Source organism: Notamacropus eugenii, chromosome 3 (genome assembly GCF_028372415.1).
Source record: "Notamacropus eugenii isolate mMacEug1 chromosome 3, mMacEug1.pri_v2, whole genome shotgun sequence".
In the NCBI taxonomy this organism is placed as follows: Eukaryota; Metazoa; Chordata; class Mammalia; order Diprotodontia; family Macropodidae; genus Notamacropus; species Notamacropus eugenii.
Genome location: NC_092874.1, coordinates 318,411,707 through 318,437,074, shown reverse-complemented (window position 1 = coordinate 318,437,074; position 25,368 = coordinate 318,411,707). Strand labels below are relative to the sequence as shown.

General features: G+C 41.4%; 1 protein-coding gene across 5 annotated transcripts in view; it reads left to right on the top strand.

Moving 5' to 3' along the window:
* Positions 1 to 803: 803 nt before the first annotated feature.
* Positions 804 to 25,368, top strand: part of MELK (maternal embryonic leucine zipper kinase) — a 97,820-nt gene continuing 73,255 nt past the window's right edge. For 2 of the 5 annotated variants that reach the window (XM_072596789.1, XM_072596787.1), the window contains exons 1-4: positions 907 to 1,050; positions 5,304 to 5,389; positions 9,010 to 9,095; positions 17,624 to 17,740. In XM_072596789.1, coding sequence (XP_072452890.1) covers positions 5,326 to 5,389; positions 9,010 to 9,095; positions 17,624 to 17,740 — 267 coding nt within the window. In that variant the 5' untranslated portion in view covers positions 907 to 1,050; positions 5,304 to 5,325. Of the gene's footprint in view, positions 1,051 to 5,303; positions 5,390 to 9,009; positions 9,096 to 17,623; positions 17,741 to 24,094; positions 24,239 to 25,368 lie in introns of all 5 variants that reach the window. The other 3 variants (XM_072596785.1, XM_072596786.1, XM_072596788.1) reach the window with 3 other exon arrangements.

The following is a 25,368-nucleotide window of genomic DNA, read 5'->3' as shown; positions in this document are numbered from 1 at the left end:
CTTTCTACACTATGGAAGGTTGTTTTTTGTTGTTGTTTGTTGGTTTTTCTTGACTGAGCACTGCAGCAGAAGGATGAAAGAGCAGTTGAATAGAGTCATACAAGAAAGGCTGTGGAGGGGACTTTCAGTTACTGAGTTCCAGGGCTACCTTCCCTTCCTCAGCCCCCCCAGAGTTCTAGCCTAGCCTTGGAGCTAGTCCTTGGACAAGCTCACCTAGCTCTATCTTTTGGATTTGTGGGGAGCTGGGAAGTCAGATGGAAGCTGCTCCATGGTTGTATTCAAGTGCTTGGAAGTGAAAGAGGGAACATGGCCATGAAGTCACCGGGAAACCTTGTGGGGCTGAGGTGTCCTGGAATGTAAGGTGATGAGTCCTTGGTCCCTTCTCCCCTTTCTCTCCTTCTCTTTAGAAAAGACCCGAGTCTGAATTTCCTCAGAGTCCAGGAAGGCTGATTCTCTTAAACTGGACAGGTATGGAGAAGTTCTTGACCACCCACATTCAAAGGCTGTCACTGCAGTCCTGTTGGTAAGGGAGTTAACTCCTAGGGGAGGGAGAGAGGGAGAACCCTGCAGACAGAGAGGATGACTTGTGCAAAGACCAGGTGGAAGGAACTGACCAGGACATCTTCAGCAGGATTTCAAGCTTCATCAGCCGCAGATTGAGGGGCTGATGGGCGGAGGGAACGCCTCCGGCTCCCGGCTCCCACCAGCTTGGGTCCAGTCTCAGGAAAAGCCCCGCCCCTCTGTCACGCCCCTTTCCGCAAACTCCGCCACTGACCACGCCCCTTGACGCGGCCCCGCCCCTTGGCCACGCCTCCTTTCCTCGACCCCCGCCCCACCCCTCCTCTTCCGGTCTTCGAGGTTTGATTCTATTGGTGGACGGAAGCGAGGCGGGGAGCCGGCAGGTTTGAACGCTGCCCCGGGGAGGCGCCGGCTGCGTGGGCCCCGCTCTCCGCTTCGCTTCCTTAAGGCCGCTTCAACGGCTTGACCGCTTCGTCTCGCCCTGCGCGCTGCCCGCTCCACGCTCTCTCCTCGTTCTTCTCTTCCACGCGGGTGAGCGGCCGCCCCGGCCCGGCGGGGATGGGGTCGGGAGGCTGGGCGCGGAGCCTCCGCGGGGACGCCCTGCTGTGGCTGCGGGGCCTCGGGCGGAGCGGGGCCTCGGGCGGAGCGGGGCCGCGGGCGGCCCGGCCGGCTCCCCCTGGGCCTCCCCCCCGCCTCTCGGGGCTCGGGTGGAAGGGGATCCTCGGGTGGGGAAATACAGCCGTAACCTCTTCGCCAGTTCCCCGAGTGAAAACTAGCGTGTTCTTCCGCTTGGACTGGAGGGGCGACGAGGCATTACTCTGAGGAGGGGGGAAGGGCTACGAAGGGGGGCACGAGCCCCGGGCCCCCAGGAGGCCTGGTCGGACTGCCCACGGGGCCCGCGGCGTGGGCGCGCTGCGAGGCTGGCGAAACGCTTTGTTGTCCGATCTGATAATAATAACCAACTTCAGAGAGTCCTTTAATGGCTGCAGAGCGCGCTAACATCGATTATCGGGTTTAATAATAATAAGCTTGGCAGAGCGCTTATTATAATAATAATATATATAATATCTGATTTAATAATAAATAATAATAATTCAATAATAGCTTATTATAATAACACTAGCAATAGCTGCATCCTGATTTAATAACATAATATATCTGATTTAATAATAAATAATAATAATTCAATAATAGCTTATTATAATAATACTAGCAATAGCTGCATCCTGATTTAGCAATAATAGCTAGCAAGGACAGAGCTCCTTAATTTTTTGTTTTAGGTTGTTGGAGTTAAGAGCCACACAGCTGTTAAGTGTCTGAGGTTAAATTTGAACTCAGGTCCTCCTGACTCCAGGGCTGGGGCCAGGAAGCTACCCCCAGTTCCTTCAGCTCTTTTACATGTTTAATTTAATAATAATACCTGGCATTTATGTTTTATGGCCTATCTGTTGATTTAAGTGCTTTCCAGACATCCCATTTTATCCTCACCGCTGGGCAGGTAGAGCGTGTGACATTCATCATCCCCACTTTACGTGTGATGAAATGGAGGCTTAGAGACACTCGGTGACTTGTGTCAGATGGAAGTGAGGCAGAATTTGAACTCATGCTCTGAACTGTTTAGCTAGTAGTAATAATAATTAATAGCAATATTTAACCTTGACGTGTAGTACTTGCTGTTAAGCACTTTACAATTCTTATTTCATCAGATTCTCACAGTCAGCCTCTGGAGGTAGACGCTGTTGGTATCCCCGTTTTAGGAGTCCTACCGAGGTTAAGTGACTTGCCCAGGGTCACGCAGCAAGGAAGTGTTTGAGGCTGAATTTTCACTCAAGTTTTCCTCATTCCAGGCCTAACCAAGAAGAAGGGCAAGAAGAATCCTCTCAGAGCCACCTCTAATATGAGAGCTGAAAGGGAAATAGCTCCTGTAAGAAAGGAGACTGGGTTCTAGACTCCCTTTCACTCCTCAGATTCAGGTATCCTTAGAAGTTGTCCGGTAGATAGTCAGCCTCACTTTGAACACATTCAGGGAAACACTTGTGAATAAGGGAATTTAACCAGGCGATCTCCTAAGACAGAAGTGTTTGTTGGGAAAGTCTTGTACAAATCTGTCTCATTTGTACTCACCACGCCTACTTCTGCCCACTGAAGCAAGTAGGAACAGATTTTTTTCTTTCCATGTGAGGATTTTACAGTTATTTGAAGTCAGTGATTGTGTTTCTCGTTAGTCTTATCCCAGCTGAATAGCCCTTGTTCCTCATGTTATCTGCGTTTTATGCCCCTCAGCCTTATTGTCATGGTCCTCTGGATCTGCTTTTAGCTTCTTACAATGTGACTGGAACACAACACTTGAGGTCTGACATGGTGTAGTGGAGTCCTTAACCTCTCTTGTACTGCATTTAAAGGAATTCTAAGATTGCATTGGCTTTTCTTGGTAGGCATATCACCTTGTTTCAGTATTTTTTTGAGCTTGTACTCCACTAAAATATTTCACATAAATTCCTTTTAAGCCAGGTATCCCCCATTCTGAAAATCTTTATAGGACTTTTTATTTGTCCCTATCAGATTTCAGTTTGTTAGTTTTGGCCTTGTTCCAGTCTATGGTGATCATTTAAAATACTGTCTCTGCCACTAAGTGAATTAGCTCTCTGCTGAAGAATTACCATCCCCTCGGCTGATAACCATTTCCTCGTCCAAGCCATGGATATCTCTTGTACACTGGTGGCTTTATCACTGGAGATTTTCTTTTACACTCTTTGAGTAGTACTCTTTTGATAGAGTAGCCAGTTGCAAATATGATTGAAGAGCTGTCATCCAGCTCAGACTTTTTTTCAGGTTTTACAGAAAGATGCCATAAGAGATTTGTTAAATATTTTGTACCTGCAGCCTGTAGCAATACAATTTTAAATTTTGTTTCTGCAGCAGCCTTGTCCCTCTGCGACGTTGTTATCTGTAAAATGGGAATAAATGGAAAACACTTTCGAGGTTCATCTACTCCAACTTTTCATTTTACAAGTGAGGAAACTGAGTCCCAGAGACATGAAGGTGACACTGGCAATAAGTGGCAATGCCAGGGTTTGACCCCAAGCCTTTTCATTGTAATCTCTGGAGGTGGGAGTCTGCATTAGCGCATTCTGATTGTATGACTTACAGCTGGGAGGCAGAGTTGGCTAGAACACTGCGCTTGGAATCAGGAAGACTCATCCTCATGGATTCAAATGTGGCCTCAGACACTTGCTAGCTGTATGATCCTGGCAAGTCACTTAACCTTGTTTGTCTCTGTTCCTCATCTGTAAAATGAGCTGGAGAAGGAAGTGGCAAACCACTCCAGTTAAAGAAGCCTCTTTGCCAAGAAAACTCCAAATGTGGGCAAGAAGAGTTTGAAACAACTCAGTAATGACGGTTTTTTGATTAACTCCCTGTTCTTCTGTCTGTAGCAGCTTAGGCGGGCACTTGGGCAGCTTTTAATGAATCAGATGGAGGCATTCGTCTTTTTCTAAACAAAGGGAGCCCAAGAAGCGCAGGGAAAAAAAGTTGGTGTCTTTGATTTCCTTAGACTTTTGAGCTCAGGCTGTATCCAGGGCCATGTGAATCATGGAGGAAATGAAGAGTGAGATGTTCAGTCTTGTACGTAGGCTTATTTCTGTAGGCAAGGGACCATTTTAGAGCATCGCATCTACTCCCTAGCTTCTTCTCCCTCTCCTGCCCCTCACTCACCCACCTTCTCGTCTGCTTTGTTAATTCTAGCTCTCAAAGCAGCTTCATGTCTTTATCTCCAATCTCATGACCTGCTTCAAGCCTTCTGTTTTGTATGAACTTATTGTGCTCCTTTGCTTTCTCCTTGTATCATTCTTCCCTTTTGCTGCCAAGAAAGGCTCATGCACGCGTGCGCACGTGCGGCATATTGGAAACAATTTTTTAATAAGATTTTGAAGCTAGAAAGTTAACTTGGTGATCGTGAGAAAACGGAGACCCAGAGAGGCTAAGTAAATTATTTGGCCATGCACATATGACTAATAAGTTGACAGAGCCAGGATTAGAATCTACTTTAAACTATTACAAAATACTTCCAGGAATCCAGGAATGCAATTTGGAGTTCTGCCAAGCATCTTGTGTTATGTTGGCTTATTGTGCATGGTAGCTATTTGTCTAGAGGCAGTGTTAGCGAGATTTATCTTGTTAAAGAAGCAGGTTGCTATAAATAACTTTTGTTTCTCTCTGATTTCTTAGAGGGGAAATGTGGTTAAATTTTATAGATGATCAAACAGTTGCATCTTAACCCAGAATCTTAACTTAGGTTTCATTTCAGCTGTCCCTTTGTCCATTGTGAGCTAAGCGAACAAGAAACAAAACCACTCTTTCACCTCCTTTTATTTTCTCAACTCACCTGTTGGTGGAGAGGCTGAGTAGAAATGATCAAAAAGCAGGTTCAGTAGGAAGAAGAGAAGCTCTGGGCCAGAATGTTCTAGTTTCATGATCACCTCCACAACTGGCCATTTACTTGTATGTGTTTGGACTAACCAGGTATATGTATTGTTGGTGCTAGTAAGATGACTGATTTCATCATAGGTAACTGTAATCAGTTCATCTTCAGATGTTTGTTGAATATCTGATATGTGTAAAGGATTGTTGGAGGCATTGAGAAAACAGGATATTTTTGATCTCTAAGAACCTTCAGTTAAAAGTTCCTATCAAACATTTAGATATCCTTAATTTTTAATACTAGGCTGTAATGTTTTTGTGTTATTTCTATCCAACAGATTGTGTGCTTGTTTTATATTTTTTAGTGTCTTGAAATAAGTTTTCACCATGGCTGTGGGAGACTATGATGAACTTCTCAAATATTATGAATTATATGAAACTATTGGGACAGGTAAGCCTTGCTCTTTTTTTTTTTTTTTTGTGACAAGAAGACTTTTATGACTTTGAGTTTTCAGCTCATGAGTTCTTGCTGACTCCTAACCTATGTCACACTGTCAAATAAGCTGTCTTGTTTAGCAGTCAGCGCTATTACATGTGCCTCATGAGGTCGGGAGAAGGAGACACCAGGATAAATGCTGCCAGATGGAGTTCTGATTTTTTGAAGACTTTAATCAATCACAAATTTTCAACTATGTGGCCATACCTGTGCATATGGGTATACACCTGTTAATTGGAATGGCCAATCCCTAATGAAGTGGAGATAGTCATTTGATAGCCATATTTTAGTCTTAGTTTTGATGGAACACTTCAAAAATTTAATTTGGTTCATATGTATTTTAATTTCTAGACAGCAAGAGTTAGGTATGTTTGTACGTTTGCCCAATCATCATATTAACTTAAGCTTGTTCACTGTCCAGCATGGTCATAGTGAATCCTGGAGTACCTGAACCGTGACACTTTGATAGATGCTCTGATTATTTCTCAGACAAGCCCCATGTTGTACAGTATTTTCTTTAATTGACCTTTAATTCTTCATATTTTGCCTTTTTTTTATGCTGTTGCTCTTGGTGGCATCTATGCATCCTTGTCACCTTTTATACTGTTTTGTAACTTAAATCCTTCTGTTTGGGCACAGTGAGTTTCTATTCAGTAGAGTTAATTTAATTTTATTTAATTTAGTTCTGTTCCATATTATCCATCTTATAAATATGAGTAACCACTTTTTGATACTATAAATATTGTCACATTCACTTCACTGCTTATATATGACACATTTTAATTTTAATCCATAATTTCTCATATTTCTCAATTTCCATACTTTAAGTGGAATAGCAATCTTAATTCCAGTTTAATGAATATAATGAATTGGTAGAGCTAAATTTTGTGTTGGGGTGGGGGCAGTGTCTGTTTTTACATTATTTTGGGGTATCTTCACTGAACAAGTTTTTTTAGCAAGTTTAAGTCTATAACTTATTTCCCAAATGGAAATTATTTGTAGAAAGATAGGACTATTTTCAGTAAGGTGAATATTCACATATTACTTTATTTTTTTTTATTTTTTTATTTTTTTTAGGCTGATTTCAAAATATTTAATATCCAAAGAAATTGCTTAGATTCCATAGTATGTGACTTAGAATGAATCCTTGGAAATAGCAGTGGATTGCCCATTTATACTTGAACAGTATCCTATCTTTACCTCCAGAAAAAAAAAATCAATCAGATAAAATTAAACAAGGAAGGATGAACATACCTTTGCATGAAAATTGTTTGTTTGCTACAAAACTGCTCTGGACTAAACCCACCTAGGTAGAGTAGTGGATTGAGTGCCCAAATTAGAGTTGAGAAGATTCAAGTTTCAATCTTTTTTTTTTTTTTTTTACATTATTATTATTATTTTTTTTTTATTAATTTTTTTATTTTTTTAATGTTTAACAATCACTGCCATACAATTGCGATTTTATCCCTCCCCACCCACCCCCCACTACCTCCCTCCCTCCCCACGACTGCATACAATTCTGTATAGATTCTACATATACTTTCCTATTGAGTATATTTTCACTATAGTCATGCTATGTAGTCAGACTAAGATAAATGAAAGAATCCGTATAACAAATCAGAACATGATACACAAACAGATACACATACACAAACATGATCTGCTACATTATGTGAGTGACTTCCATATTTCTCTCTCTGAGTGTGGAAGGCTTTTTGCCTTGAGGTCCACCATTGGGATTTTTTTTTTTTTCAGAAGTTCTTGTGTTATTACAAAAATCTAAGTCTACCAGAAAAAACTCTCACACACTGTGGTTGTTGCTGTGCATAAAGTTCTCCTGGTTCTGCTCCTTTCACTCAGCATCAGGTCATATAAGTCCTTCCAGGCCTCTCTGAAGTCTTCTTGTTCATCATTTCTTATGGCACAATAGTACTCCATTACATTCATATACCATAATTTATTCAGCCATTCCCCAATTGATGGACATCCCCTTGACTTCCAGTTTTTGGCAACTACATAGAGTGCTGCTATAAATATTTTTGTACATGTGGGACCCTTTCCCATTTTTATGATCTCTTGGGGATATAGTCCTAGTAGCGATATTGCTGGGTCAAAGGGTATGCACATTTTTGTAGCCCTTTGGGCATAGTTCCAAATTGCTCTCCAGAATGGTTGGATGCGCTCACAGCTCCACCAACAATGAATTAGTGTTCCAACTCTCCCACATCCTCTCCAGCATTTATCATTTTCTTGTTCTGTCATCACATATTACTTTAATGACATCTCTGGTAGCAATAGTAGTCAGCTGCAAGTGTTTGAATATGTCCTTCAAAATCTTGTAGTTGATAAGGAATTGCATGCTGTGAGATTCCAGTAGATAGAAGGAAAGTGCTACATAGATATTAACTGTTTTGACTTGGCTTGAGTCTTTGTTAGAAAAATTGCTGATGAGGATGTATACACACACACAGACACACACACACACAGACACACACACACACAAAATCTTTTTCCTCTAGGTTCCTATTTTAGGTAAAATCCCAGTGAGAGTAAACAGCCACTATTTCATTACTAAATGGTTGGACTAATATCAGTAATTTTTAACTAGTGAAATAATGTAGGACCAAGGTATGCTGCTTGGTATAGTGTGGCGTAATAGGAAACCTCATTTAACCAGTTTTGGTATATTCGGAACTTGAACTCTGCTTTAGCGATAGCGTTTGTAGGACTATTTATAAATAGTAAGGAAATAGGAAAATTCATGGTTCTCCTCCTCTTCCTGATTTAGATAATTGTCTTATTTGTTAAACTGTCCTGCGCAAGATATTGATAAGACTTTTGGTGTGTTTTGAAAGATTGTTGCTCATATTTACAGCTTTATTAAAAGGTGAATTGATGTTGAAAGTATTATTAATCTTTTGTCATTGGCAGGTTATTCAGAAACTCCTCCCTCTTTTAATAAAATTTTATTGATTTCTTTTGTGTTTATATAATTTTTATTTTCAATTGTATCTTTTCACTATCTTTTGTAATAAAGAATGAAACAGAGAGAAAAAAGCAGTTCAGAAAAACTAACTAATGTATTAATGAAGTCTGAAAGCACGTGCAGTCTTTTCCATATTCTTCTAAAATAGGGAATGAGATCCATATTCATATCTCTTACCTGGGACCAAGCTTGGTCATTATAAATACACAATGTTTAGTTTTGTTTATTTCTGCAGTTGGTTTAACAAAACATATGTATGTTTATATACACACAAGTTTCCTTTTCTATATGTAAAAAACATACTCCTATAGTGTTAACTATAGAACAGTTTTCTCTAAAGTGAATTCTATATACTACCTTGAAAAACACAGTCCACGTATTTTTTTTTAAATGAAGAATGTTTTCAGATAGTACCCAGTATGCAACCAAATATGAAAAAAATCAGGATATAGTGGAGGAAAGGCAGAAAAACCCAAATCATTGGAAAATGACTTGGCTTGTTGCTTAAGCCTTTAATTCTGGAAATTATATTTACCTAGTCTCTGTCTGAATATGTTTATTTTGAAATGTTGCTCTTTCTTAAACTCAGGTGGCTTTGCAAAGGTTAAACTTGCCCGCCATATTCTCACTGGAGAAAAGGTAGCAATAAAAATCATGGACAAGAATACTCTAGGGGTAAGTGTTTTTGTTTTTGTTTTCAAATTTAATATTAAATCAACCTCATAAATCAAAATCTGATTTCTAGAGCTCATTGTGTAGGGATTTATGATATTCATTATTACTTTAGAGGAGGCAAGGGTCACTTTTGTCCATTAATTTGACAACAGGTTAAATAAGGATGCCTGTATGAGCTAAATATAATCTGTTTGTTCAGCCACTTAACCAAGTCTAGTTTCTAGATTTTCTGAGCATGTATTTGACAGTTTCTTTGACTGCCTTAATTGTTGCCAAATTATTTACGTGTTTCATAGGACAGGTTCATGAATTCTTTAGAATTTAGTTTTTTGTGGGAAATAAAACATTTCATTTTGGCCTGGTAAAATGAGAGTAAAAGCATTGTTGCAACCCACCACTGCAATCAGTCAATCCAGAAACATTTATTAAGTGCCTATGAATGGGTATTGGGCAAGATTTTAAGGATACAGATACAAAGAAGGAAACAGTGAACCAGTCCCCACTCTTGAATAGCTTGTATTCTAATGAGGAAGATTAAAAATACATATGTGACTACATGTAGAAAAAATACAAATATTACAAAGTATTTTTGTAAGCTGGTTTGGGAGGGAGGGTACTAGCAGTTGAGGCAATCAGGAAAGGCCATGTGAAAGGCAGCACTTACGTTGCACTTGAGTTGTGGCTTGAAGGAAGACAGGGATTTTTTGAGGAAGAGGTGAGGAGAGAATTCATCATGTAGGTGTGGGGAACAGTCAGTGGAAGAGCATGGGGGTGGGAGATGGGAGTAATGTGTTTGATGAGCAGAGGCTTTTAGTTTGGCTGGATTGCATAGTGTCAGAGGAGGAGAAATACATATTGAAGCTGTAATGTGTTAGGGCCAGGGTGTGAAGGGCTGTATAAGCTCAACAAAAAAATTTACATTTTTATCCTAGAGGCAATAGGGAGCTGTGGGAATTTTTTGAGGAGGTAATTGATGCAGTTAGATCTGCATTTAAGGAAGATCATTGTGGCATCAGCGTGTGGGATGGCCTGGAGTGAAAAGAGGCAGGAAGATGAATTAGGAGGATGTTGCAGTGATTAGGTGAGAGGCTTTGAGGACCTGAACTAAGGTGGCAGCTTTGGGAGTAGAAAAAAGTCAGATTGAGAGATGTTGTGGAGATAGAAACAGCAAGTGCACTTGTATGTATAATAGTGTTTTCCAGGCTTGAAGGAGACTGTTAAAAGAAGGTCTTGACACCAAAAAGAATACTTCTTTAAACCACAGGTTTTTTTCACTCTGAATCTTGCAAGGGTATAAAAGTGCTACAACACTATTATTGCAGTGTAGACAGCAGGGTGATGTTGATGTGGTGGGTTTTTTTAAGCAAAAAAAAAAAGATATGATTTTTTATTCAGCTGCAACAAAAAGTAATCAATCTAGAATGCTGAGGGTCTATGGCATACAACTTTGGCAGAGAGCAAATGATGATAAGAATGCTATATCAGATGGTAGAAGTAAGAATTCTGAATAAGGTGGGAGAGCTGGGACAGTCTTCCATAGGGTGATATCTACTGAGAATTTCAGCCAATTGTGATCAGGGATCTGGCATTCCATAGCCCTCCTCTTGTGGCTAGTTGGACCTCTGTCTCATCTCTCTTCGCTTGCCTTTCAGCTTGTCCATTTGCTTCTTCTGAACTTGGCTCTTGGTGGAGTGGCAAGGACAAGATGGTGCTGAGACCATGATATATCGATGTGTTTTCCCATTTCATCTAAAATGGAACATTTTACTCTCTTAATGTGTATTTTGTGAAATTACAATTTAATGGAAATAGATTTAATCAGCTGCCAAGATGAACCATAGGTGTCTGAGCTTTAGAACAGAAGTCCAGAGTTTGGCTTTATGATTTTTTTTTCTTTTATTTAGCTTTTAACATTCATTTTCACAAAATTTTGGGTTACAAATTTTCTCCCCTTTTCTCCCCTCCCCCCCCCAAACACCAAGCATTCTAATTGCCCCTATGACCAATCTGCTCTCTCTTCTATCATCCCTCTCTGCCCTTGTCTCTGTCTTCTCTTTTGTCCTGTAGGGCCAGATAGCTTTCTATACCCCTTTACCTGTATTTCTTATTTCCTAGTGGTAAGAACATTACAGTTGATCCTAACACTTTGAGTTCCAACTTCTTTAGCTCCCTCCCTCTCCACCCCTTCCCTTTGGAAGGCAAGCAATTCAATATAGGCCAAATCTGTGTAGTTTTGCAAATGACTTCCATAATAGTTGTGTTGTATAGGACTAACTATATTTCCCTCCATCCTATCCTGTCCCCCATTACTTCTATTCTCTTTTGATCCTATCCCTCCCCATGAGTGTTGACCTCAAATTGCACTCTCCTCCCCATGCCCTCCCTTCTATCATCCCCCCCCACTCTGCTTATCCCCTTATCCTCCACTTTCCTATATTGTAAGATAGGTTTTCATACCAAAATGAGTAGGCATTTTATTCTTTCCTTTAGTGGAATGTGGTGAGAGTAGACTTCATGTTTTTCTCTCACCTCCCCTCTTTATCCCTCCACTAATGAGTCTTTTGCTTGCCTCTTTTATGAGAGATAATTTGCCCCATTCAATTCTCCCTTTCTCCTCCCAATATCTTTCTCTCTCACTGCTTGATTTCATTTTTTTTTAAGATATGATCCCATCCTCTTCAATTCACTCTGTGCACTCTGTCTCTATGTATGTGTGCGTGTATGCATGTGTGTGTGTGTACTCCCACCCAGTACCCAGATACTGAAATGTTTCAAGAGTTACAAATATTGTCTTTCCATGTAGGAATGTAAACAGTTCAACTTTAGTAAGTCCCTTATGACTTCTCTTTGCTGTTCACCTTTTCATGGTTCTCTTCATTCTTGTGTTTGGAAGTCAAATTTTCTTTTCAGCTCTGGTCTTTTCATCAAGAATGCTTGAAAATCCTCTATTTCATTGAAAGACCAATTTTTCCCCTGAAGTATTATACTCAGTTTTGCTGGGTAGGTGATTCTTGGTTTTAGTCCTAGTTCCTTTGACTTCTGGAATATCCTATTCCATGCCCTTCGATCCCTTAATGTAGAAGCTGCTAGATCTTGTGTTATCCTGATTGTATTTCCACAATACTTGAATTGTTTCTTTCTAGCTGCTTGCAATATTTTCTCTTTCACCTGGGAGTTCTGGAATTTGGCCACAATGTTCCTAGGAGTTTCTCTTTTTGGATCTCTTTCAGGCGGTGTTCTGTGGATTCCTTGAATATTTATTTTGCCCTCTGGTTCTAGAATCTCAGGGCAGTTTTCCTTGATAATTTCATGGAAGATGATGTCTAGGCTCTTCTTTTGATCATGGCTTTCAGGTAGTCCCATAATTTTTAAATTGTCTCTCCTGGATCTATTTTCCAGGTCAGTTGTTTTTCCAATGAGATATTTCACATTATCTTCCATTTTTCCATTCCTCTGGCTTTGTTCTGTGATTTCTTGCTTTCTCATAAAGTCCTTAGCCTCCATCTGTGCCATTCTAATTTTGAAAGAACTATTTTCTTCAGTGAGCTTTTGAATCTCCTTTTCCATTTGGCTAATTCTGCTTTTGAAAGCATTCTTCTCCTCATTGGCTTTTTGAACCTCTTTTGCCAATTGAGTTAGGCTAGTTTTCAAGGTGTTATTTTCTTCAACATTTTTTTGGGTCTCCTTTAGCAGGGAGCTGATTTGCTGTTCATGCTTTGACTTCATGTCTCTCATTTCTCTTCCCAGCTTTTCCTCCACCTCTCTAACTTGATTTTCAAAATTCTTTTTGAGCTCTTCCATGGCCTGAGCCCATTGAGTGGGCTGGGACACAGAAGCCTTGATTTCTGTGTCTTTGCCTGATGGTAAGCATTGTTCTTCCTCATCAGAAAGGAAGGGAGGAAATGCCTGTTCACCAAGAAAGTAACCTTCTATAGTCTTATTTCTTTTCCCTTTTCTGGGCATTTTCCCAGCCAGTGACTTGACCTCTGAATATTTTGCTCACACCCACCTCACCTCCTGATCCTCCCAGCCAGAGTTTGGGGTCTGAGATTCAAATGCTGCTTCCAGCCTCAGGGCTTTGGGCGGGGGCAGGGCTGCTATTCAGTGTGAGATTAAATTCAGATGCTCAGGTGAGAGCAGGGCTGCCTCTCAGGCTCAGTTCCCTCAGGGAGTTTATGCACAGACCTTCAACAATGGATCCAGGCTCCTGCCTGCTTGGGGAGCCCTGGTCTGCCGCTGCCCCTCAGCTTCTGTCTCCCGAGGGGGCCCGAGCCATGGGGGCACCCCACTCCCTCCTCGACCCGCCAAGGGGACTCTCTCACCGACCCCCGTCACCTGTGGGTGGAGGTACTTGTGCGGCCGCTGGAGATCCCGTCCCTGAAGCCCGCTCGGATCTGTTCCTCTCGGTGCCGCGGCCACGGCAGGGCTGTACTCAGCTCCCAGTCCCGGCGCCCAGTCCGCAGCACGAAGGACCTTTTACGAGAGGTTTGCAGGTCTCTCCAGAACAGAAATCTCCCTCGCTCCAATGTTCTGTGGCCTCTGGGTGCAGAATTCGCCGTGAGTTACTTCTTTGTAGTTGTTCTATGGGTTGTGGGTTCGGAGCTATGTGTATGTGCGTCTTTCTAATACGCCATCTTGGCTCCGCCCCCCTGGCTTTATGATTTTGCCATGAACTTGGACAGGATCCCATTTACACATTGGCCATAGTGCATTCTGGGTCATTTTATAATACTTAATGCATATAACTATAGAACATTATTTCAGGACAGTGTTTCAGATCAATTCTTTCATGATAGAGCACAGGACTCTATTCTTTGGCTGAAGCTCCTTGAGATGTACTTAGTTTAATAAGGTTGTATTTTGGAACAAGTTATGATTTCTCCCCTAAATTGTTATTCTGGATTACAAGAAGCTACAGAGAGAATTAGTTAAATATAAGGTACATTGGGGCAGTGGGGATGCTTTTGTAAGTCAGCTAATTCTTTCAGATACAGTTTTATAGAACACCACTCCAAGCATAATGACCTTGCTTTGAAATCAGTATCTCTTGCTTCACTGCTCTTCTAAATTGATGTTCTAGTTCCATTTAGTCTTTCTTTGCTACTATACTACTATAGTTCTATTTGCTAACATGTTTTAATTCCTTATAATTTTAAGAAGTCTCCCAGATCGTCCTATATTTTCTACAGGTTCATTCAGTGCCCTTGAATTAGTTCTCTAACAACTGGCCTTCTTTCTAGGAAATATTTCCATATTACACTGAGTGCACATTGAGTTGGTTAGAGAGAAATTCCAGCTGGTAGCCCCATTTTCCGAAGGCCTGTTACACACTTTGCTAGCGTAAGAGAGTTTGGAAGCTGAATTGGAGTAGAGAATGATGGTTGGAAATACTGAGAATATCCAGCTGGAGTAGTATTCTTGGGCTTAGTTGATATGGATAGAAGTTCTTTTCCTTTTTAAAATAAAAAACAAAGGCTTTTTTTGGTAGGATGGAAGAAAGGGGTATTAGTAGGATGGATCTTATAAATGCTTTCTTTAAGGGAGAATCCCTTCCCAGTGGTCCCTGTGAGTAGTGAAAGATCATGAGATTCAAGGAGCCTTGTTTGTGTCCTGATTCCTTAGGCTCCAACTTCCTGTCTAATATTGGTCTTTAAATCTTTGCATCTTGGCTTCCATATTTGTAAAATGAAGGGTTTAGATTAGATAATCTCTAAGGCCCCTTTCCGCTCTGTGACGTTTAAGTTTATCTGTACTGACGACATGGGCCTGCCTCAGCGTGATGGAAACAACAGCTATTGCTTCTACTGCCCCCTGTCAGCTAAGAAGTATTTATAAAGGATTTGCTCTGTGCCAGGCATTGTGCTAAGCACTGAGAATACAAAGAAAGCCAGTCTCTGCTGTTGAGGGGTTCACAATCTAATAGGGGAACCAAGTGTACAGACATATACAAACATGCTGTATGCACACAGGATAGATAGGAAACAATCAACAGGGAGAAGCCACAAGAACTAAGAGGGACAGGGGAAGGAAGGGAATAAGCATTTATATAACAACTACCCTGTGCCAGGCACTGTGCGAAGTGCTTTTTACAAATTTCTCATTTGATGCTCATGACAGCCCTGCAAGAGAGAGATGGCTGTTATTATCTCTATACAGTTGAGGGGACGAACAAATAGAGCTTAAGTGTCTTGCCCAGGACCACACAGCTAGTTAAATGTCTGAGGCTCAATTTGAACTCAGGTCTTCCTTACTCCAGTCCCAGCCCGCTATCTACTGTGCCACCCACCTGGGATTTTATCTGGGATTTGAAGGAAGCCAGGGAAGTCAGGAGGCAGAGATGAGGAAGGATAGCATTCTAGGCTGGAAGGATATAGAGCAAATCCCTGGAGCTGAGATGGAGTGTCTTGTTTGAGGACCAGCAAGGAAGATAGTGTCACTAGACTGACGAGTATGTGGTGGAGTGGCTGGTGTAAGAAGACTGGAATACTGAAGAGGGTGGACGGGAGGTGGACCTGGGTTCTGAAAAACTTTGAATTGAAAAAATAAGGTTTTGTATGTGATCTTGTAGGTGATAGGGAGACACTGGAGTTTATTGAGTAGAGGGTATCATGGTCAGACTTGTGCTTTGGAAAATTCATTTTGGTGGCTAAATGGAGCATAGGCTAGAGTAAGGGAGAGATTGGTGATTGGTGATTGGTGACCCAGCAGGCTGTTGTAGTAACTTTTATATGAGGAGTTGGGGACTGCATGAGGATGACGGCATTATCAGAAGAGTGGAGGGGTCATATTGGAGAGAAGTTACAAAGGTGAAATCAGCAGGCTTTGGCGACAGACTGAATGTGGGGAAAGAGAGACAGAGGAGTTGAGGATCATACCCAGGCTGTAAACCTGGGGGACTAGGAGAATGGCAGTATAGAGAAACTTGGAAGGGGAGAGGATGCAAGGGAATATGAGTTCAGTATAATGAGTTTAAGGTGTCTACAGGACATCCAGTTAGAGATATCTAATAGGTACTGAGAAATTAGAGACTGGAAATCAGCGGGGAGGTTAAATCTGGATAAGTAGATTTGAGAATTATCGGCATAAAGATAATTAAATCCATGTGACGGAATATAGAGGGAGAAAAGAGAGAGTCTAGTTTAGAGCCCTATGGTCTAACCCATAGTGAGCAGGCTTGACTTGCATGAAGCTCCAGCAAAGGAGAGTGAGAAGGAACAGTCATATAGGTCAGAGGAGAACCAGAAGAGTGTAGTTTCCTAAAAAACTAAAGAGAAGAGACGATCAAGGAGAAAAGGGTGGTCTACAGTGTCAGAGGCTGCAGAGAGCTCACTTCTGAAGGAGTTTGACCTCAAAGGGCAGAAGACATTTGAGATGATAGCAGGGATGGAAGGATCAAGACAAGGCTTATACTCTTGGTTCTGAGGGGGTCTAGACATCTCTTTGACTCTTTCCAAAATGGGAGTTTTTATTGGGGGAGGTTTGGAAGACTCTTTTTGGAACCCTGTTAGAGAATTTCTTATTCCAGTGGTTGGAGACAAGATTGTCTTGTGAATTTAGCTGTTAATGTTGGGCTTTTACTCTCTCTAGTTATATTTTATGTGCATAGAGTATTTGAATACATCTATCTATCTGTGTTTATAAGCTCTGTTTTCATTAAGTTTTAATAATGGAAAGTTTGATTTCACTTAGAAGCTTGACAATTGTTCAGCCATTTCTATTCAAATTGTTGGATTTAAAAATGTGAAAACTATGATGTCTTATACTTCAGTTGAAATCTTTTTTTGCTTGCTTTAAGTCTAAGTATGAATACTTTGCTTAAGAATTTTCATCTGTAGGGGAAACACAAATGGGCTTTCCGCACAAGTCCTGAAGGATACATGACCTTTCATCCATCTGACTCCCAGTTTCTTAGTCTGAAATGGAATAAGAACATGTAAATAGGTTTCCTACAGACAAGAACTGTGTTTGAAGAAGATACTTATAAAGCAAAAATAATAAATTTGTTAGGGATTGTGTAGGACTGTGTTATGTACTTTGTGTACATAATGCTGTTGTTTATGACCTACACAAGGAGGGGAGGAGCAGATAGAATCCCTTTTCTTCTTCACCTTCACCAATCAAATAAGCTCTTTACTGATTTTCTTTTGAAGTTTTATATAAACCTACATATTCTTTAGACTAGAGGTGCCAACTTCACAAGCCTGCAAAACTCCAGAGTGCCGAGAATCAGGTTAAAGTGAAATTGGGAAATGTTGAACAATGTAATTAAAAATGCACTGCAACATAGATGATATTAATTTGTGGTTGTCTTGGTCACTATGCAGCCTGAAGGGATCTCTTTCTGTTTGAGTCTGGCACTACTGCTCTTACCTGTAGATTAGAAAATAAGACTCTTTAGAAACATTTACTATTCAAAGATGGCTAAATATTCTCTGTCCCTCCTAGAAAGCCTGGAAACTACCATCATTATGATACAGATGTTTTATAACATGCTTCACGTTGCTCTAGCATTGTAATTTTTGTTGCAGAATGATTTGCCTCGTGTGAAAACAGAGATTGATGCTATGAAGAACCTAAGTCATCAACATATTTGTCGTCTTTACCATGTCCTTGAGACTGACAACAAAATATTTATGGTTATGGAGGTTAGTATGTTCTCAAAACTTAAACATATTTCCTAAGTACATACATCTCATTTGCAAAATTTAAAATACTACATGTTGAAAGTGAATATTCATTATGAAATATACATCATGTGTGGAGTTTCAGCGATGTGTCTCTGTTATCAAGGTATTGAAGTCCTATTGTGGTCCTGTGCTTAGAGCTGTCCCAAGACTGTCCCCCTGTCCCTGTATGGTATGGGTTTGTGTTCCTTAACTTGGAACATAATGACAAAGAATAAAGGCCTTGAAGACAATATGAAAACAAATGAAAACACAGATACCCACATGGACATGAGGGATACAAGTTGGAGTTGAGTGGGGGTGTGTAGGATAGAGGACAGAGAGGTTAGCTGGGGAAGTTCTCTGTTTATACTTCATATTGCTAGAGGAAGATATCTTCTTGATGAATTTGGAAGCCTTAAGGGATAATGGGTAGCTTCAGAAGATCCTTGAATAATGAAATAGGTAAGCAGATTGCTGGGCTGGGGTATTACAACCATGTAACATGGCCCAGTGCACATTACCTGACTAATTGAAGAGGATTTGAAGCAGGTGGGTCTGAGATGGGCCTCCAGAAACCAAATGGGACTGTTGGAGATAATCCTGGTGTGCCTTGTTCTGGAAACTTGTTCCTGTTTCCTGTTGTTTGTCCTTCATTCTCGAAGAGGACCATGACATCAGGAAGGAGATGCCATGACTTGCAGATGAATTGGATTTAAGTGAGAGAGGGCTGTGCAAAGTCACCAGCCTCACCTTCTCCCCTGGAGCCATCTGGGTCCAGTAGCCAGATATAGATCAGGATGACTGGAGATGGCCCTGCTGTGGGGACTTGAAATCCAGGACAAGACAATTGAGCTTATTTATAGAGTGATGCTAAGACATTTGCAGGATGTTAAGGAGGATGGTGATGTATAACAATGGATGGGTGAAAAAAATATCTTGACAGCAGCAGTGAGAGTAAATGAGTTGGATAAGATTAAGAGGACTCATGCTACAGGTGGGGAGTTGGACTAGATGACTTTTTGGATTCTTTTCCAGTTCAAAGATTGTGTGAGCCTGTGGAGAAGGGAAGTAAGGTGAGAAAAGGGTTATAATAATCCAGGTGAAAAATAAACAAGGGTCTGGATTAAGACTGTTAATAAAGATAGGAAGGAGTACAAATAGGGATATATTATGAAGGTGCAGCAGTTCTAGCAGTCGATTGAGGATGTGGGCAGCAAGGAATGTGTGTGTTTGTCCTTCGTTGCTGAAGAAGACCATGCCATCAGAGAAGTAATGACATGACTTGCTCTCGACTTTGTTTTGAGTGAGGGAGGGCTGTGCAGGTCACCAGCCTCACTTCTCCTCCAGAGCCATCTGAATCCAGTGGCCAGATATTCATCAGGATGACTGGAGATGACCCAGGATGAGGCAATTGGGGTTAAGTGACTTGCCCAAGGTCACACAGCTAGTGAGTATGAAGTGTCTGAGGTGAGATTTGAACTCAGGTCCTCCTGACTCCTGCAGGGTACTCTATCTGTTGTACCACCTAGCTGCCCCGAGCAGCAAGGAATAATGATGCGTCAAAGATACCTCTTATGATTACTTGATTGCTATTTTGTCAAAATAGAATTGCCCGTTATGAAAGCAGAAGCTGCTTTATATTTTCATGTTTATTTTGATTCAACAGCAGGACAGCCAGTCTGAGATGTCATGGACACAGTGTTACGTAGGAGTGATTTTCACGTTTTCGCATTTTATCCTAGGTTCTCTTTTCTTTGATTGTATTTTTCCCTCATTGTTAATCTTATTTCCTCTCCTGACTTTACTGTCTGATCTCTCTTCTGACCTGTAAGTTTGTGTAGCATTATAGATTGCGAGTGGGTAGAGGCCTTACAGTAATCTAGACTAACTCCCTTATTTTGTAGATATTGGCCCAGAGACGTAAAGGGAAATGACTATAGTCATGGAGAGTGAGGATGTGAATTTAGCTCGTCTGACCCCAAGTCCATCATTCTCTGTACTGCCCTGTATCACTTCACCCCACCCTCCCCCCCCAGCTTCTTGTTCCTAACTGTCCTCTTGGCATCTCAGACTCAACCCGTCCAAAACCAAGCTTATTGTCTTTTCCTTGCAATTTCTTTATCTTCCTAATTTAACTGTGTCACTGGTACCATAATTCATGTACTTGCCTTTTTGCTTTTCCATCATCTGTCATATTTATTTCCTTATCAAGCCTCTGTGTTCCTGGCATTTCTTACTTCTGTGGCCTCCTCTTTTTGCACTGCTGCCACATTCCTGCCTCATTAGCCTTTCCTGTTTTGTCATACTAGTAACCTTTTAACAACAGATTCTCTTATCTCTGTGCTCTGCCACCCCTAACTTTCTTTTCCTACAGATTTATCTCCTGTATATATAGATCTAGTTGGGGCCCTTGTTACCTGTATGACTTCGATTATTAACTTCCCTTTTCAGTCTTTGGTTTCCTCCTTGGTGAACTGAAGGGATTAAATTGGGTAATATCTTAGTTCTAAATTCAAGACCTTTTGGTTAAAAAAAATATTCAGTAGACCTGTTGCTCCACCAAGTAAAGTTGAAGCTCTTTTGATTGACTTCAAAGCCTTCCCTTGTTGGAGCAGGTTGTGTGCTGCTTTGCATGTACTCCATGCTCTAGCTGCCTGCTGGACAGCGTACATGTACAGCATGCTCCAGCCACGCTGACACTGTGAATGCTGAACGCAACAAGGGCTCTGTTCTCTGTTTTGCTTCTATTACTTCCGTCCTCTCTCCTCCCTTTACTACCTGCCATATTCCCATCTGTCCTTTGGGCACAATCACTGTCTCCTCAGTGAAGCCTTCAATGTACCATGGCTCCTTGGGCCTTAGTTTTGCTCAACTTTCCTGTATGTGTTCACTTAACAAATGTTTACTAAGTGTCTGTCAATGCACAAAGCACTTTGCAACCTCTAGGCGTATAAAGGTGAAAAAAATCACAGTGCCAGCACTGGACACTGTTAGTGTAAGTATAACAGTGGTAGAAGATTAGGAGTGAAAGAGATCAAGACAAAATGCTCTATGGAAGTTTGAGGACAGAGAATTCTTCCAGCTGGAGATTGTTTTTGGGGGAGATGAAGGGTCATCAGGGAAAAGGTTCACAGGCTGTTGTGCCTACGCCAAGCCTTGGATGAAGGTAAAGATTCTTAAATGTAGCAAGGAGGAGTTATGAGTTCCAGGCATTGATGTACATTTATACAAGTGGAATACATCATGTGTTTGGAGAAGGACTGGAAATCAGAACGTGAAAAGGGGAACATAGTGAAATTGAGTCTGCCAGGGTTGCTTGGAGCAAATTGTGAGGGCCATAAATGTCAAGCTGAAGAGTTTGTATCTTATTTCAGAGATAGTAGGGAACCAAAAACCGTGGAAGGTTTTTGAGCCGAAGAGGGATATGGTCAAGACCTTCTGTGCTTGATGAGATTATTTTGACAAATCAGAAGGATGCAGGCAAGAAACTAGAGGCACTAGGACTAGTGAGGAACGGTGGTGATAGTTCAAGGCAGAGACAATGAAAATCTAGACTCTGGTGGTGGCAGTGCAAGTGGAGAGGAGACAGATGGGGGAGATAGTGTCTTGGAAGAATTGATAGGATTTGGCAACTGTCAGATCTGGGGATTGAGGGAGAATGCAGAGGTTTTGAGCCAGGGTGTAATATAGTCTCCAGTGTTGTGAGAAGAGTGTTGTAAATTCTAAAGAGCTATATTAATGTAAGTTATTAAATATTAACAAAAATATATAGAGAACTATAATATATAGTTTTTTCTGTATATTTTTGTCCCCCTACTTATAAACTTTGTGAAGGCAGGGACTATGACCTACCTGAACTTTGTATCTCCCCTAGCACACTGCCCTGTACACAGAAGGTACTTGTGGTTTTTGAGTGAGTGAGTGAGTGAATGAATGAATGAGTGAGCGACAAGGTGAGGCCAATAGGAGGTGCAATGGATTAAGCACTGGCCCTGAAGTCAGGAAGACCTGAGTTCAAATCCAGCCTCAGGCACTAAAAATTCTATGTGTTCCCTCATAGAAAAGGGGAATTCTACAGTGGATGACAGTCTGAGTAACAGTGCTATCCCCAGCTTAGGGAAATAGCCATCTGTAGGTGCTAAGGTGGGTAGGAAAAATCATTGGTCTCATTTTAGTCCTAGTAAATGATAGTGTTATAGCATCGTATTGAGTGCAAAGCCCTCTCCTCACAATAACCCTAGGAGGTGAGAGAGATCTGGTTTCCAGATACCCATTTTAGGTGGTTTCCTTTCCCAGCACCCAGGCAGTGTTACAACTTCAGATGGGTAGTAGCAACAGCCAGGGATGTGGGGGATCACATTATTCATTTCAGAAACAAGCCCCTTCTTCTCCCCTTTACACTGTTAAGGGAATAGAGCAGCTTTCTTCCAAACAGATGCTCCTTGAGGGACTAAGGAGTTGAACTGCTAGATTCTGTACCAGGGACAAGACACAGGTGAATTCTGTGCAGTGGAGACCAGGCAGTTTTGTTGGGTGCATGCAGAAGTCCTTCTCATCCAGACTAAGAAAGAAAAAAAGACTTCTAGGTACTGGGTCCTGAAATCCCTACCCCACATCATGATGAGGCAAACAGCCTAGTTAATGTACAGCCATCCTTAGAATCATGAAGATTTGATAGCTTAACAATCCAAAGTTTGGGCAGTATAGATTCTGGGAAAGTTGAGATGTCTTAGGGCCCTGCACCTCCTGTTGGCAGCTTTGTGAGAGAGAAGTCTGGAGTTTGGGGGAGAGAGAGGAAAATCTGGGAGAAGAGAACCTCCTCCCTTCCCCCCAACAGGTTCAGCCACCTGCCAGAACTCCATCTGGGCTCATCATTACCTTTTTCTGGGTGTAGCTGCCTTCTATGAGGTCAAAATGGGGACAGACCTCAGTGTGGCAGGGTTCCCTTTCTGAAGGATTGCAGCTGCCCTCTAGCAGTGTGACTGGACAAGTCATTCAGTCTCTGTTTGTCTCAGTGTCATTAACTATAAAATGGAGGTGATGATAGCACCTAGCTTGCTGAGTGAAGATCAAAGGAGACAATGTTTGTAAAGTGCTTAGCACAGTGCTTGACACATGGTGGGTGCCGTATAAGGGTGGACTCCCTTCCCCCGATAATAGATAGAGAGGACTTTGTGAATACTTATAATGCGCAAAATTTGGGGACTTTACTGTGGGGCCTGCTACCAGCTAACCTTGTCACCTTAGGCATGTTATTTCACCTGTCTTGTTTTTAGTTTCTTCACCTGTAAAATAGTGGAGTTGAATTAGATTATCTTCAGTTTCTCTTAGCACCTGTGTTCTGTTATTCTGGATGATTAGATTCCTAGGGGAGGGACTATTGATTTTGCTTGTATAGCTATATTTATTTAAAATGCTTAATCATGGTTAAACAGTTCAGATCCAAGATCTTGGGTAGGAACATCCCTCAATTCCACTTCTGTAAATTTGAGGTGATAATTTTTTTTTATAAACCAACACAACCAATGAGAATATAAAATCATGTCTTTAAAAGACTGATGTCAAAGCATATCTTTAATTGTTCAGTAGAGAAGGGATGGAGCAGAGCAAGGGTTCTTTTTCTGGGGTCTGTGAACTTATTTTTTAAAAATATTTCAGTTATTATTTCAGCATAGTTGGTTTCCTTTGTAATCTGGTGATTTTATTTTATGCATTTAAGAATATTCTGAGAAGGCTTCGCTAGACTGCCAAAGGGTTCAATGACCTACATGGAGTTAAGAGCCCTGGGCCCAGAGGCACAGAAAGAGACATGCGTTGTCATGCGTCGCCAGGACCTTGATTTGTTTTGCTTGTCTATACAGATTTGTTACCAAGAAGGGCTTCTGTTGTCAAGAGAGGAAGAAGGTGACTTGGTTGGAAATGGCAGATGTGGGGAAAAAAATCAATAAAGTATTTTAAAAGTTGCACAGAGGGATGGGAGTGGAGGCACAGTTTGCTACTACCTACGTAAACTCTCATATACATATACACACATTGTGTGCCTATCTATATATGTTTTCATACACATGTCTGTATGTACAACATACAGACCAGTGTATGTGTATATATACATACATGTACATACAAGTGTAAACTCTGTATGTGGTAGAAAGTTTCTTTAAACTGTCCTCTTCCTTTTTCTTCCTATGTTGAAATGTATTTAATTGTTGATTAAAGACAAAACATTTAAAAATACTCATAAAGGGGGGAAAAGGAGAACGTCTTTAAATTGTTCTGTGTTCTTCAGACAGAAAGCACTGACTATAAATACACATTGTTGTGTGCTTGTTGCAGTATTGCCCTGGAGGAGAGCTGTTTGATTATATAATTGCTAAGGATCGTCTCTCAGAAGAGGAAACACGCGTCTTCTTCCGTCAGATTGTGTCCGCTGTTGCTTATGTGCATAGTCAGGGTTACGCTCATAGGGATCTTAAACCAGTAAGTGGCTGTTTTACAGTTAGTTTGACACTGAGCTTCAAAATTTCATTTGCTTACGATTTTCAAATATTCCCTTGCTCCTTCCAGTCAAGCCATTGTGTTTTCCCAGAGACAATAACTTTATTTTGTTAGTTTATTCCACTCCTCAGCTTCTTGTATTGGCGTTACACTGAAGAATGCAGGACATATTCAGGTTTTTAGTGAGTGCACATGTGTTGGGATTGGAAGTTCAAATCCGTGTGGACGGTCTCGGGCGGGTAAAAGTGGGACTTCTAAATCTTAGAGTCTTACGAGGCCCTCCATGAACAAGAGGAAAGAAGAAAGCGGAGCCTACTGTCCTCTTGGCTCCTCACGTGCTAAGAGCGCTTTCAGGCTTCCTCAATCCTACTTAACCTTCAGCCACACAGTTTGCATCTGAATACCGTGCTGTTAGATAACAATAGTGTGCCCAGATCCGGGACGACCTCGAGGGCAGGGAGACTCCACCCATCACGTATCTCCTGGGGAGAGGCGGAAATACCCGAGCTAGCCGAGCTAGCTCAGTCTGACCTTCTCGAATCCCCGCTGTTCATGGAGGGCCTCGTAAGACTCTAAGATTTAGAAGTCCCACTTGTACCCGCCCGAGACCGTCCACACAGATTTGAACTTCCAATCCCAACACACATGGACAGGTAGAATTCATTTCATTTAACCTTAATTACCTACCATGCAAAGTACTGGGTGTGAGGCCCTGGGTACACAAAGACCAAATGGAAACTAGTCTCTGCCTTCAAGGAGCTCCTGTTCTATAGGGGGGAGGGGGGAATATAGCATGTAAAGAGATTGGGAGATATAAGCAGGAGGAAGGGCACAATTGAGGAGAAGAGGGAAGATTTCACAGAGTAGGTGGCACCTGAGCCTCAGAGCAAGAGGTAAAGAGGGCAGGGGGCAGAGATGAACATTAACAATAGACACCCAAGGAACCTAGTGAAAGATCCAAGAGGGAAGGGAGTAGAACTGTGTAATACATAGGGTGAAACAAGCAGCAGAAAGAAGGCACTTGAATGGGAGGTACAGAGTCTGTTGACAACTTAGTAAGAGAAGTAATCTTGTCCTTAGTTTCAATTCCCTTCATCTCAGCTGCATTCTTT